We start from the raw sequence: 15,435 nt of genomic DNA, 5'->3' as shown, positions 1-15,435 counted from the left end.
GAAGCACAAATCACATTCGGGCATAAGTGCCGACAATTTTTTCGGCCATTTTGAATTTCAAAACTAGTCCGCAAAAAAAATGGCGCCCACGTTATACCATAGGCTACTTTATGCATTAAAAACCGATTGGATCCAGAGTGGTGTGTCGTATGAATAGATATCGTTGCAGGAATTTAAAATGAAACGTTAAACTAAATTTAGATTCACATCGTACATGCATGATTTACATGCTGGCGAATTAGACTGTACAGCCATTTTCGATTTCAGAATTAAATATCTGGCTTATTTCGCATTCTTCGACACATGTTCTTCTTCTTATAGGGGCAAAAAAAAGCTACATATGCTAAAAATGCCCTTTCTAGATTCCTGTTTGCATTAAAAAAAACTCAGGTCATTAGCGACAAAGCGAAAATATCTTATTGATGACATTTCTATGAAAATGAACGATATATTTAATTCCTTGGGTTGCGGTTTTATTAAGAGACGCATGTGTACTATAAATACTTTATACGATCAAACAAGGCAACAACGTATCTTAATTCTTTATTTAAAAAGACAACGATCATTTATTTAAAAATATAAAAAACTATTTTCGCAAACATGCTGACGGTTTCTAAAACGTCCAAATTTCGGTTATTAACTTGACGTCATCTTACATTGAGGACGTAATTTTTCTCCAAAAATGGCTTGCGATAAGAATTCGAAAAATGTAACCCGTGTCAACTCTTAAACTTATTTTTTGTTTACATGATTAAGATGCGTATAATTGCGATTCATGTCATAAACATGACATAATGCATGACACACAATATATTATATTTTAATAAGTAGAGGAAACGCGTTAGTTCAATTATTTGAATCGAATACCATGAACAAACCAAAACAAATTGTTATACCCCCTCACGTTTGAAGATATTTTGACGGTCCTTTTTCAGGGGACAATCCGGCTCTTACGATTGCGAAGGGGCCTCTAGGCATCGTCGCGGGTATAGCGTATGGATTCGTGGCCGGAATGTTCCTCTGGTACATCCCTTCCGGGGACGGTGTAAGTGCTAGCTAAATAAGGTTTGAAGAAATATAACAATCCGGTTCAAAAAAGAAATATCTTTACGTGCTGTAATGGATACTCCTGGATTATCTCCCATTATAACACCGAGAGTTTGAATGTAAACGTAAACGTAATCTGACAGCATTTAAAATCGTTATATCATTCTTAACCAATAATATTGTGTTCACGTTACCTTTTCTCCTCAAACTAATGATTCAACGGTATATATTATGTGCTATTCCTCAATTACGGATTGATTCATTGACAGGTTGTATTATTGGTCCATTCGCATCCGAATGATAGTTACGATGATATAAATATCTCTCCCAAGACCAGTACTGTTCACTTCGTTCAATGACCCCTTAACAAGCCGCACCTTTCGTTTTAGCTGGGTATTCCATCTTAACCATCCTTTTACTATTGTACATTTTCTAACATATGGATTTCGATTATTGCAGCCTAAACGTGTATTCTTTCGCTATGTGATGTTGCTAAGCGCTGGACTGATCGTGCTATTCGGGAGCTCGGAGATCGGCCTTAAGAGCGCAGGACCTATCGGCTGCCTCACCACCGCCACAATTGCGTCCTACAAGTGGCGCCAAGGACGAGAACCAGGGGAAAAGGTAGGATTTTAGTTACAGTTTTCAGCAGCATTTCGGTCACATTACGGTGGTGAGTTGACCTACTAACATTTTGCTTTGCAATCTGGTTTACAAACCATTTAATTACATTCGTATTACATGTCTTTAGCGTTTTATAAGCCTAAAGGAACAACCCAAAACTAAAATAAGTCGTGCATTCTATATTGATCATAGAAGAGGTGACTTTTAAAGTGTAATTACTAGTGTAAAGTCGGAATGCATAAACAGAATGTTGGTAACGAATAGCACAATACAAAAAGCATTTGCCATATATACCAAAATGCAATTGTAATATGTCAACATGGAGTTGTCGTTAAGCAACGTACAGTTGTCATGTAGCAGCATGATTAGACTGGCGGACATTCCATATTGTACCGGCATGCATGTTCTGTGTTAAAAAAAGAATGTCATTCAACAACATGCATGTACTGGCGGATATTCCCCATCCATAAAGAATGAAACACATTTAGTAGTTCTTGTTTTAACGTCATCTTATCCTAAAAACCAAAGCAGGGTTAATTTTATTCATACAGTTCTTATTATCAGGCTCAGGGGGAGTCTATATTTAAGTAAAGAAAAAAATATTGTTGAATTATACCATTTCTATTTTGGAAGATTCTTATGAAGGTATTATCTGGTTATCTTTTAAAGATAAAAGACTGAACACTGTTTATAATGTCTGTTCGGTTTACTTACCACCACAAGGTTCAAGTAGATATGTAAATGCTCAAGAATTCTTTGACCATCTGCTAACAAATATATACGAATTTCAACACCTAGGTATATTTGTAATATGCGGAAATTTTAACAGCCGCATTGCTGATATGTCTGACTTCATAGAAGGGATTGATGATGTAAAGGAAAGAAATGTTTTTGATTATAGTAAAAACCTGTTAAGGGAATATTTTATCAAGTTTTAAATATCCAGTAATTGTTGTGTACTGAATGGTCGTAATTATGTATCAAATGATTGTACTTTTGTCTCCACACGTGGATTATCAGTGGTTGATTACCCTGTTGTTCCTTACGAACACCTAGAGTTGTACTCTAATTTTTGACGATGCTGGAACAGCATCGTCTAAGGTATGATAACAATCAAAAAAATCTTCACAATGGCGACCTATGTAAAAGACCAAGCCAGTCCGATTGAGATAACTCGATTTTTCAGTTATTTCCCTTAGGCATTCGCCACTGCGTAGGAGATTGCTCGTTGATTTTCATTGATAACATTCTCCTAACAGAGTTGTCGTTCGTGTTTCAACATTCAACACAGGCCGCTCCCATGAGAGTCTCGATTCAAAACTTTCTTACTGCATAAATCGGCTTGTTTCGCAACGTAGAAGCTGTCATTTATGATATATGAACTATTTATTCACTAAGTCTCCGCTAATGACAACAATGAGTGTAATTCGAAGGATATATTCGATGTGAATGGATCACTTTCTACAACAATGGCTTCGCCCATGAGAGACTTGATAACACTCGTGTCAAAACTTTCTAACAGCTTAAATCGGCTTGTTCGGTAACTAGACCGACAGATCTTTACAATGTAAATGATGGAATTGAGGCAAGAATTGTTCCAGACACTCTATTTTATCTAGCAGTAATAATATATGTCAATTAGAAAATATAAACTATTCTTCCAATGTGTATGTGAATAAACCTCCTGTTTTAAAGATTTTTTTTTTTTAATATGATGTTGGTAATATCACAAATACTTTTTGTAATAATATTAACGATAATGAGGTTTTGGAGTCATTAGAAAATTTAGATACCTCTTATAGAAAACAGTGTAATTTAGATTCCATTTATACTGAATTTTATAATGTCTTGAATAAATAGATGCAAGAAAATATACCCTGCAAAAATATGATTGTAGAATTTGGTTTGTCTAATAAACGAAGACGAATTAAAAAACCATGGTGGAATTTAGAATTACAAGAATTGTGAAATGAAATGTGTAAAGCATAGAAGCAATGGCGTAAATGCAACACTTCTTTAAAGGCAAGATTTTTACACTCTTTTGTAAGTAAACGTAAACATTTTGATCGAATGGTCAAAGATAGAAAAAGGTCGTACTGGTTGTCTGTACAAGAAGAACTTGTCCTAGAGATCATTTAGATAAAACTTGTGACCAAGTTTGGTGAGGATTGGATGGAAACTACTTGAATTAGAGAGCGGACAACATGGTAAGGTTTAAGCGCACTAAGGTACCCCGAGACCTAGTTTTTGACCCGGTATGACCCATATTCAAACTTGACCTAGACATCATCTAGATACAACTTCTGACCAAGTTTGGTGAAGATTGATGAAAACTACTTGAATTAGAGATCGGACAACATTGTGATGTTTAAAACGCACTGAGTGACCCAGTGACCTTGTTTTTGACCCGGCATGACCCATATTGAAACTTGCCCTAGACATTATCAAGATACTACTTCTGACCAAGTTTGGTGAAGATTGGATAAAAACTACATGAATTAGAGATCGGACAATATGGTGAGGTTAAAAACACACTAAGTGACCCCATGACCTAGTTTTTGACCCGTCATGGCCCATGTTCAAACTTGACCTACACATCATCTAGTTACAACTTCTGATCAAGTGTGGTGAAGATCGGATTTAAACTACTTGAAATAGAGAGCGGAAACCATGCTAAATGTGTAAAACGTGACCCTGTGACCTAGATCTGGCATGGCCCATGTTCGAACTTGGCCTTCAGATCATCTAGATAAATAAAACTACTTGAATAAGAGAGAGGACACAATGCTGAATGTTAAAAAACGCACTTAGTGACCCCGTGACCTAGGTTTTGACCCGGCAAGGCCCATGTTCGAACGTGGCCTTAAGAACATCTAGGTTCAACTTCTGACCAAGTTTGGTGAAGATCGGATGAAAACTACTTGAATTAGAGAGCGGACAACATGCTGAATGTTTAAAACGCACTAAGTGACCCCGTGACCTTGTTTTTGACCCAGAAAGGCCCATGTTCTAACTTGGCCTAGACATCATGTAGATACAACTTCTGACCATGTTTGGTGAAGATCGGATGAAAACTACTTAAATTAGAGAGCGGACAACATGCTGAATGTTTAAGACACTAAGTGACCCCGTGACCTAGGTTTTGATCCGGCAAGGCCCATGTTCGAACTTGGCCTAGACACCATGTAGATACAACTTCTGCCCAAGTTTGGTGAAGATCAGATGAAAACTACTTTAATTAGAGACCGGACACTTAATACGGACCGACCGACCGACCGACCGACCGAGCGACAAGTTCACTGCTATATACCCCCCTAAACTTCGTTTGTGGGGGTATAATTATTAACTCCAGCTAAGAGCAATTCGAATGATTTTTGGAAGTCTATAGGAAGGGCTGGTATACGAGATAATAGAAATAATGATATACCTATGGATATTGTTAACACTCGTGGAGAAATTTTGCGTGCTGAAGAAGCAGTATTTAGTAAATGGAAAAATTATTTTTCGTCTTCATAGAACTCGTTTTATGATTTTAATATTGATGATGTACCTGTTGATGTTAATTTGACAATAGAACCGGATGTTGAAGATAGTAGTATTGTAGAAGATTTTAGCTTGCTTGGCGTAAGAAGAGCTGTAGTAGATATTAAAAGAAATAGAGCTGCTGGTGTTGATGAAATTCCTGGGCAAGTCTTAAAACATGAAAATATTATATCATTTTTGCATACATTATTCAATAAGTGTTTCCAAACTGGAAAGTTACCAATGTTATGGAATAAAACTTTCATACGTCCAATTCCAAAATGTTCTACGAGTGATCCAAAAGATCCGTTATTGTACCGAGGAATTGCCATCACACCTGATGTTTATACGAATTATTGTTCTCGTCTAAATTAAGACTAGATATGTGGTGCAGTAAAAATGATATTTTGTATGAAGGTCAGAATGGCTTTAGAAAGAATAGAAGTCCTGTAGATCATATACACTCTCTAACTAGCATTATTGATACTAGGTAAAAGCGTAAATTGTCAACATTTTGTGCCTTTATTGAATTTAAAAACGCTTTTGACTCTGCTCACAGAAAATTGCTTTACAACAATATGTCTAAACTTGGATTTCATGAAAAACTTATAAAAGCTGTCAAGTTAATATACCATAATGCTATGTTCTCTGTGAAACTTAACAACTTTCATACTGATTGGTTCACTGTAAATGTGGGCTTGAAGCAGGGTTGTTCACTGTCACCGTTACTATTTAACCTGTATATCAATGACCTAGCACTGCAATTGAAAGAAACGTGTAGAGTGGTGGATATTGACGGTGAAAATGTCCCAATCTTGCTTTATGCAGATGATATTGTATTGATAGCCGACTCTAAAACAGACTTACAAAACATGTTAAACACTCTTAATTCTTGGTGTATATGTAATGGTAAGAGTGTAAATCCTCTCAAATCAAATATTGTTAAATCAATCTGTTATTCAATCAAAATATGTGGTTAAGATTGGTGATGTACCATTGAACTATGTTACACAGTATAAGTACCTGGGACTAGTTTTAACCCAGCATATAGACTATTCAATAACTGCTATAACTATATCACAATCTGCTCATAGAGCCTTTGGAATGTTGATTGCAAAAACGAAAGCATTTGGAGGTATCCCGTATGTGGCTTTTACAAAATTGTATGACGCTACTGTTTTACCTGTTATTACATATGCTTCGGCCACTTGGGGTCAAGATAACTATTCAAGTATAAATGCAGTGCAAAATAGGGCTGCTCGGTACTTTTTTAATGTTGGAAGATACACTCCAAATGCAGCCGTTTCTGGTGATTTTGGTTGGAAACCGGTTTCTATTTCATTAAGTAAAACTGTATTTACTTGTTGGTGTAGATATACTTTTACGGAAACCAATAGACTTAATAAGATCATTTTCAAATGGGCTAATGGATTGTCAAACACTAGATGCAAAATTTGGAATTTTAAGATTTGTCAGAAGTTCAGACAGTATAATTTAGACAGATTTTGTAATGTTTATATACCTTATGCATAATAATTTGAACTTAGAAATATGCTTTCAAAATGTATGATGACTATGTTGGAAACTGGAAAAGTGAAGTAAATCGTGATTCGTCTCGAACTGGCACTGGCGGTAATAAACTCCGCGCAAACAAAACTTTTAAAAACTAATTTTGAAACAGAACAGTATGTTAGAATTGTTTATAATAGATCTTATAGACGTGCGCTTGCAAAATTTAGAAGTGGAACAGCACAAATATGTATTGAACTTGGAAGATATAATGGGTTACAATTAGAGCAAAGACTCTGTTTCCGCTGTAAGAATACTGTTGAGGATGAGGTTCATGTATTATAACACTGTCCTCTTTATAACTCATTAAGAGTAGAACTTCTGCAATCTGCAACTAGAATTAATAATGATTTTGATAATTTATCTGATGTTGATAAAGTTGGATTTATATATTATCTAATGCAGACATTGCAATATTGAGTGCCAAAACCTTCTATAATGTCCTAAATCAAAGAAAATTACCTCTTAGTCAATGATAATTATTGACTTCCTTTTTAGTTTTGTAAATTAACTTGTAGTATTGTATCTGCTTACATTTATGCCTAGTGTTTTAGTGTAAATTTTAAATTGTTTTACTGATGCACTTGTTTTAGCTCTTGTCTAAAGTTACCTTGTTAATCAAACTGTGTTATGATCTGATCAAACACGTTTCAATATTTTACACCCATTTTGAGTGAGAATGTAAGGCACTAGCCTCATTATTCAAATTCAGTGTTTGAACAACCCATTTAAAGGCAGCTTTTAACTACACGATTAACAAGGATATTTTAGATTTTACCTGTATCATATGTATACGGAGTAAAACCTATGGAACACTATGCATTATTGAGATTAATAAGTATGTCATGTAATTTTAGTCTTTTGTAAATCTTTTAGATTGGCAATGTACTGTATTTTAATTTGTGATATGTATGTAATGTTAAACTGTGTACATTGATGTGACTATAATAAAAATAACAAATAAATACAAATAATAACGTCGGATTCATTGATTAAAATACAATATTTAATATGATGGCATTGTAATCGATCATACTGGCTAGTATTCTGACAAACACAGCTATAAGTGCATTTTGTATAATACTTTAAAAATAAGTATAATATAATTGTATAAAGAATTAATTAAATTATTGAACGCTCAGGGATCTTATTAATTTTATAAATATTAAAAGTTGCCCTGCATAGACTTCGCATGTTAGAGCATATGAGTACACATTCTAAAATCTTTATAAATAAAATCTTTATGAAAAACCGACTAACTGTTTTAATATCGCTTCCGATATTGAACGACTAATATTTAAATGTGCAATCTGTGATGTTGGCGTTCCGAATCACAACGGATGGGATATCGCAAAATAAGTGTAACTAGTGTTTACAGTTTTATCTTAACTATGCGACCATCATCAGTATTTCATAGTACCTTACAAAATAAAAATAAAGTTCAATAACGTTTCAGTTTTGAGTACATATGTTAGTGTCATTGTAGATTGTATCGTGTTTTTATTAGTGCATATTATATTAAATACTCGTATGAAACGATTTTGATAGAAGCCGTGCAAGAACATATATTTACATTACAATGTCCCGAATAACGTACCAATTCTTATTTCCAAAACGTTGTGCTTCGCAGAATACATGTAACGCACACTATATTTGCAGAAACAACAATCCATATGTTGTGTTAAAATCTTACGTAACTCCTGCTTAATCGGTGATTGTACGGAAAATACCGGCGTTTATGCAAAAATACCAAGTACTAACATAATTCTGTTCCAGATTTCATATGAAAACTGGAAGAAACAACACATGGGAATCGATTTTTAAAATAAGATATTGTGAACTACCGTAAGCAATCAAGCATGTGTTGAAATGTAACATATTGTTCTGGACTAGACCTTACTTTGAGAGTTATATTTTTGTCAACACGTGTACGCTGTTAAAATCGTTGAATATATAATGATTGATACTCTGGAGATAAATATTTGGTACATTTAAATATGATTTATTTTGCATATGCATTCGCACGAAATCAGTTTAATTACCTTTATAAATATCGGCGTAGAGGTAATAAATACATATGTAACACACGCAGAAAATTGTACATTGTTTTCTTGAGGACGCGATTGCCGGTGTGATGGCCTTGACTTGGATGATCATCCAGCACTTCCTGTTCGGCCTGATCGGCGCCGCGGTGAACATCGCGAACATCAAGTCCGAGACAGTAGGTACGGATACTTTAATATTTGGGGCGCGTTCTGTTAAAGTGCGCTTAATGCATGTTCGTAAAGTGTCGTCCCAGATTAGCCTTTGCAGTCCGAAATGCTAATCAGGGACGAAACCTTTTGCCTAGACTGGATTTCCGTTTTAAATAGACCTCATTTAAACGAAAAATTCCCTAATAGCGGGAAGTTTCCTCCATGATTTTCCTGTGCGGACTGCGCAGGTCAAGTTGAGGTGACACTACACGCATGCATAAGGACAAGATCGCGGCTCAATTAATGGACAGTTTATTATTTATAATCGAGGATAATAAATTACTCGTTTAGCACCAAATTGATCGTAATATGAACGTTATTAAACGTGGCAGAGTCAGGTTATTATCCCCACGCTTTTTGAAAAAAAGGTGGGGATATTGTGGTGATCTCCGCCGTCCGTCCGTCCGTCCGTCCGTCTGTCCGTCCGTCTGTCCGTCCGTCCGTCCTGGCCACTATCTCCTCCTACACTAAAAGCACTAGAACCTTGAAATTTACACACATGGTAGCTATGAGCATATGTGCGACGGTGCACTATTTGGAATTTTGATCTGACCCCTGGGTCAAAAGTTATAGGGGTTGGGGTGGGGCCGCGTCAGAAATTATCACTCATTTTTTTAGGTTATTTTACATTTACTTCTTTATTTCTACACCGATTCACTTCAAATTGATACTGGACCTCACCTATGACAATACGGTCAATCTCAACCATGCATGGCCCCATTCCCAACCCTGGGGCGCCCCGCCCACATAGGCCACACCCACCAAAAATTTCCATTTACTATAATTTTTTCATTTCTACACGGATTCACTTCAAATTGATACTGAACTTTTGTTATGACATTAGGGTCAATCTCAACTATGCATGGCCCCAATCCCAACCCTGGGGCGCCCGCCCACATAGGCCACACCCACCAAAAAAATCCATTTACTATAAAAAAAATTTAGGTTATTTTACATTAACTTCTTCATTTCTACACTGATTCACTTCAAATTGATACTGAACCTCTCTTATGACAAAACGGTCAAACTCAACTATGCATGGCCCCGTTGCCAACCCTGGGGCGCCACGCCCACATAGACCACACCCGCCCAAAATTGCCTTTTACTATAATTTCTTCATTAATACACTGATTCACTTCAAATTGATACTGAACCTCTCTTATGACAATACGGTCAATCTCAACTATGCATGGCCCCATTACCAACCCTGGGGCACCCCGCCCACATAGGCCACACCCTCCCAAAATTGCCTTTTACTATAACTTCTTTATTTTTACACCCATTCACTTCTAATTGATACTGAACTTCTCTTATGACAATACAGTCAATCTCAACTATGCATGGCCCCATGATCAACCCTGGGGCGCCCTTGGGTCAAACATGCGGCGTGGGGATACGCGTCGGCCTCTGCCGCGCCATTTCTAGTATAATTAACTAATTTAGGTCAGAGGTTACTATAAGTATCATAAGAAAATTAAAAAAAAGGCAACTGTTTAGAATATCGATCCCTAGTGTGCTGTTTTATGTGAATTGATAGTGCTCATTTTATCATAAATATAATAAATAATAATGTGTTAACATTTAGTTTAAACCTACATTGATAACCTTGTATCGAATGCACAACAAATGCATATTGTAATAATCGTGTTTGTGTAAAGAGACGCGTTCAAAGTTGTTACAAATTTACATTTTTTAAATAACATTAAACGTATGTATTAACAAAACTAAAATGTGTGGAATAGTTTACAAATATTTAATAAGCAAAAACTAGTCACACAAAATGTGTGCCTTCGTCCGGGATGTAGCCGTGCTACCACTGCTCTTCGCAGGCATTAAACATACCTGAAGTATTTTGAAGGTATGGTAATGATTGACGTATTTCCCAAATTATCGATAAAAAGTTGTACACAAACTACACTTTCTCTTTCGATTTCGATTGATGATTTTCCAAATAGAAACCTACAGTTTTAGTCGTAAGTATAATTTTCGTTGTTTGAATGTTATGCTTTTGATATATGACAGTTGTTTTGAAAATTGTCATTGTGCAAAACTGTATCAATTTCATTTTAATATCGAAACATTTTTCATTTTTATTTCAGGTCTAGGTATCGCCACGTTAGCTATAGGTCTAGTTGCCAGGAGTCTCGTGTCTATCACCGGTACCATGGGAATGGGTTTCAACTGGAAGGAGAGGTTGTTTGTCATGCTCACTTGGTTAGCAAAGGCCACCGTGCAGGTTGGTGGAGTGGACAGTGCGTCACCAATGTAGTTTGTGGCCAAAACAATCATAGCCTCTGTACAAGCGACCACGCAGAAATTCTCATTTAAACAAGTTTGCGAGCAATATGCTTTTTTCAGTCAAGTTGAACGACCAAATACTATTTGTCTAGTCATTAAAGTGGCAACATAAATGTTCATACAAAACGAAATTTGAACAAAGTTTGAAATGAACAAGTCTCATAACAAAACAAGTATTTCATCAACATGAACTACAATTGCACTCTGGAAACTATTGATAATGCTTGCTGTATTTGATTTTGTTCCAACCTTTGCCCAACTTACCTGCAACTGGTTTTCTCTTTTTCAAGGCGGCGTTTGGTGGTCTCGCACTCGATAACGTGAGAGAGTCACATGACCCGGACGGCAGCCAATTGAAATACGCCACGGACATTCTGACCATCTCTGTCCTCGCCATCATCATCTGTGCTCCCGTAGGCTCGACGTGCATTGCCGTGTTTGGGCCCAAGTTTCTCGTGCAAGGTATGTTGTTAGACGGAACTCTGGGTTTTCTGCTACATTAATCCATTAATGACCACAATATTTTTTTTTTGCAATATTATTAAAAACTGTAAGGAACAATATAATAATGCTATTTAACAACTTTATAATGATATTTACTATTTGAATATTATTGTTTTATGCAATTTTAGTCATGCCCCACGCCAGACACATAAGCAATCATTATTCATATATATTCCATCTTTTAGTAATGACACATTTACTTTCAAATATGCATGAATGTATGTTTTTCTGCATGTTTATGACAATCCAATCACCTGTCTATGAATTGTAAAATATATATCTCCACTTATCACTGGCGATAAAATGCTATGAAACATCTGTCATGTAGTCCAACATTACACTTCACGAAGATCCGGGTTGACTTTCCGCCACAAAGGCACACCTTCTCTGTGTGTATTTTGGCGCAATGTAGTGGTCGCGCCTGTCTTACCTGACAGCAGCCGGTACTCTGCGATGTGCATGACCCTCCCAACCGGACGTCCACGCAAAGCTCGTTGGGAATACCGTATAAGATAAACTTTGCATATTTCCCGCCTGAAATCTAGAAGATCCATGGGTTGGTTCTGATATTTGGCGGATAACCTGTACAGGATCCATGCATTTTGCACAACCATGTTTTTCATCCCCTTCTAGGAATGTTAGGCATCCGTTGCTCATTCTGGTTTAGTTGCACAGGGATCTGAACGTTATAGTCAATAGTGGTGTCCGATGCATCGGACACAAAATCTTCATCACTACCTTTATCCTGCGATGTGTCCGACTGGTTAGTGTCTGTTAGTTTGAGACTGATCCGGTTGCACTTCGTACAGAAACAGTCACATCAGCACGAAGTTGGTTCCCTGTCAAATTGTTTATATTGCCTCCGAGGTCTTCATCCACTCTATCCTTATCACTTTTTGTAGCATCTTCTGGTCCAGTCATGAACACATCAGCCTCTTGAAAGTCTGTATCATCTTCATGAAGATGCAACACATCATTTAGAGTGAGCCTGATAACATAAATGTATATAAATGTAGTTGTAAAATATTATTATTTGTTATTTTTACAGACCATACTAAATCTCAATTTTAACACATATGTGCTTAGCGTTCCGAATTTGGGACATCATATTGATTAGTAAAAAGTCAAAGGAAAATATGTAAATACTTATATTTCCATTAGTGTACATTATAAAAATCACATATTTCAATATTACAAATCTATAATTTTGACTTTAATACAATCAATGTATAATTGAGCATAAATAAATACCTTCCGTTTAAGCCATTGTCAGTCCAAGAAAAATTTGCCCCTTGTCGTTAAATGCAGCCTTATGAATGCATTAAAAATCTCTTTTTGTTTCATCTCAAATTGGTGTTACCTGATTCAAAGGACTGATAGCACAGCCACACAACAGAGATAAATTTATATTTATCACTGAAATAATTAACACTGACCAGATGTCTTAGGTGTCCCAAATATAGGACGCTGAGGTTCAAATATAAATTACCTAAATCTATGAGGTTGTTTTATTATAATTCGAACTTTTTTGACTTCAAATCTTTTGTCAGGTGAATATTCCTGTGACACAAGTGCATATAATAATTCCAAAAAAATGTTTGAACTTTGAGATAAGTTGAGCTCCTAATCAGGCCTATTAATTAATGTCATAGTTTTCTGCCTAAACCCAACGGAAAGATCAGTAACCACCTGTTTTAGCATAAAGTAATAACACAGTTCATATTGCATTATTCTGAACGTTATTGATTCCAACAAAGTTGGGCGAGTCTGAAAAAGACGTAAATTAAAGACGAACAAAGAGGAAAACTGCAATTGTTCATCCATGGATGGATTTGGACTGCATTATTGTTAATGTTATTGAAGATGAGCCACAACTTTCATGTATGGTATTCTTACATGTTTGTTTTGTTGTGAACGAAGGCAGCATTATGCTCGAAAATTGTATTTCAAACTGTTTCTAGGCGATCAAGGAGAAGTAGAGGAAGAAGAGGTGAAAAAAGAAACGAAGATCGAGAAAGAAGCACTTCCAGCGGTAGAGGTTGTAGTTGATTTGGCGTCAGGAAAAAGTAAGTGAACATTAGATGAATGTTAACAATTTTATGTACAATATGTATCTTGAAAGGACATTTTATTTCATTTAGCACAAATATGAAATATACTGAACGGGAATTAGAGATATAAAAAATAAGATTTCGAGCTTAAATGAAATTTAGTTTAACTGTAAATTAATGTTTATAAATAAATCAGTGCATGATGAATAGCTATGTGTTTATAACAAGGCTTTATGCTTAATATGCATCGGATTAATAATGAATGGGCCAAAAGAAAGATTCTAAGCATGGTGAGTTTTGCCGTATACCTTTTAATAGACGCAGACATAACATGCTTTTATTTCAAGATTCTGTCAGAAGTAGCTCGCATGCCTCGCTAGCTAGTACTTCGTTCCAGTCAGAGCTCTCATCGGTCTTACGAAGACAGTCAAAGGCCGATATCATTGGTTTCGACAATCCCGCGTTTGATTCCATTACAAAGGTTCGACAGCAGGATAACATGGAAAAGCTTATCGATTACGTTGTCGATACAAAGGTGGAATTACACGACGATGTATTTGAAGATAACAGAAAGGAGTCTACTATAGATAGAAAACAGAGACATGTTGTTATTGCAGATGTTAGTAATGCATCCAAAGGAAATGGTATTGATTTGAAGAGGCATTACACGATAATAGCAAAGAATCAGTTCAAGACAATATTGAGAATAGGACCAAGCGATAGATGTAATATCAATTGCTTTGAGTCGGAGCAGATCAAGTGGAACTGATTTAGACAAAGTTTTTTCAGAATGATAATGACGCATAAATGATTGTCGTCGCAATATTAAACAAAACAATGGAACCATTCTAGGACAATACAACTGAACATGAACAAACTACATCTCAGGAACATTAGAAACTTAAATATCAGTTTCACAAAAAACAAATATGATTACAAACTGGATACATAATCCAGGTTGTACACGGATCTTTGCAGATGAATGTTTCACTTTTGGTAAGTGTCTCTAGAATCTAGTTTCAGACTGACTTGCTCTGTCGTGATCTCTGATACGTTGATTTATGTTTAATGATCTGTCTTCGTCTTTGTATTTCTGTATCTTATTTATGTATGGGCTTAATAAATTTGGTTTGTTTTTCAACATAATGCTGTTTTGCTTTGATGAAAGTATGATTTTATGACCTCTGACGGTTGTTTCCCCCATAGTCCATATTGTTCCTATTTTGGTTATAGTTACTTACATAAGGTGGATGTTTGTTCGACCTTGTTGGATTTCATGTTCGTTAACATCCGGTGATCCTTATTAGTTCATTTCGTTTTGCTTTCGTAAATATGCGCTATTCAAAGTATTATAAGGGCTCCATTATATATAATAATCCTTTGTGGAAACTTCTTACACGGACCCTTTCTATATGACTTGTAATACTCGGTGTCTAAGTAAGCTGACTGAACTCAATTCGAACTATCACTCATGTAGGGATGCTCTGAACCTATGGTTATTTGGCGGTCAAACCGATATTAAATGGTCACGAACTGCTTGATCATTTGGGTTAGTATACAGAAGT

The 15,435-nt window shown here is 36.0% G+C and overlaps 1 protein-coding gene across 2 annotated transcripts in view; it reads left to right on the top strand.

Moving 5' to 3' along the window:
* The window catches only part of LOC127866646 (sodium/hydrogen exchanger 9B2-like), a 46,254-nt gene extending 31,238 nt beyond the window's left edge, over positions 1-15,016 (top strand). For both annotated transcript variants that reach the window (XM_052407350.1, XM_052407351.1), the window contains 7 exons: positions 936-1,045; positions 1,507-1,671; positions 8,879-8,987; positions 11,117-11,253; positions 11,606-11,777; positions 13,781-13,885; positions 14,218-15,016. In XM_052407350.1, the coding sequence (XP_052263310.1) occupies positions 936-1,045; positions 1,507-1,671; positions 8,879-8,987; positions 11,117-11,253; positions 11,606-11,777; positions 13,781-13,885; positions 14,218-14,639 (1,220 nt within the window). In that variant the 3' untranslated portion in view covers positions 14,640-15,016. The remainder of the gene's footprint in view (positions 1-935; positions 1,046-1,506; positions 1,672-8,878; positions 8,988-11,116; positions 11,254-11,605; positions 11,778-13,780; positions 13,886-14,217) is intronic.
* Positions 15,017-15,435: the final 419 nt, after the last annotated feature.

The sequence above is a fragment of the Dreissena polymorpha genome, chromosome 2 (assembly GCF_020536995.1).
Source record: "Dreissena polymorpha isolate Duluth1 chromosome 2, UMN_Dpol_1.0, whole genome shotgun sequence".
NCBI classification, from domain to species: domain Eukaryota; kingdom Metazoa; phylum Mollusca; class Bivalvia; order Myida; family Dreissenidae; genus Dreissena; species Dreissena polymorpha.
This window is presented reverse-complemented; position numbering and strand designations above follow the sequence as displayed.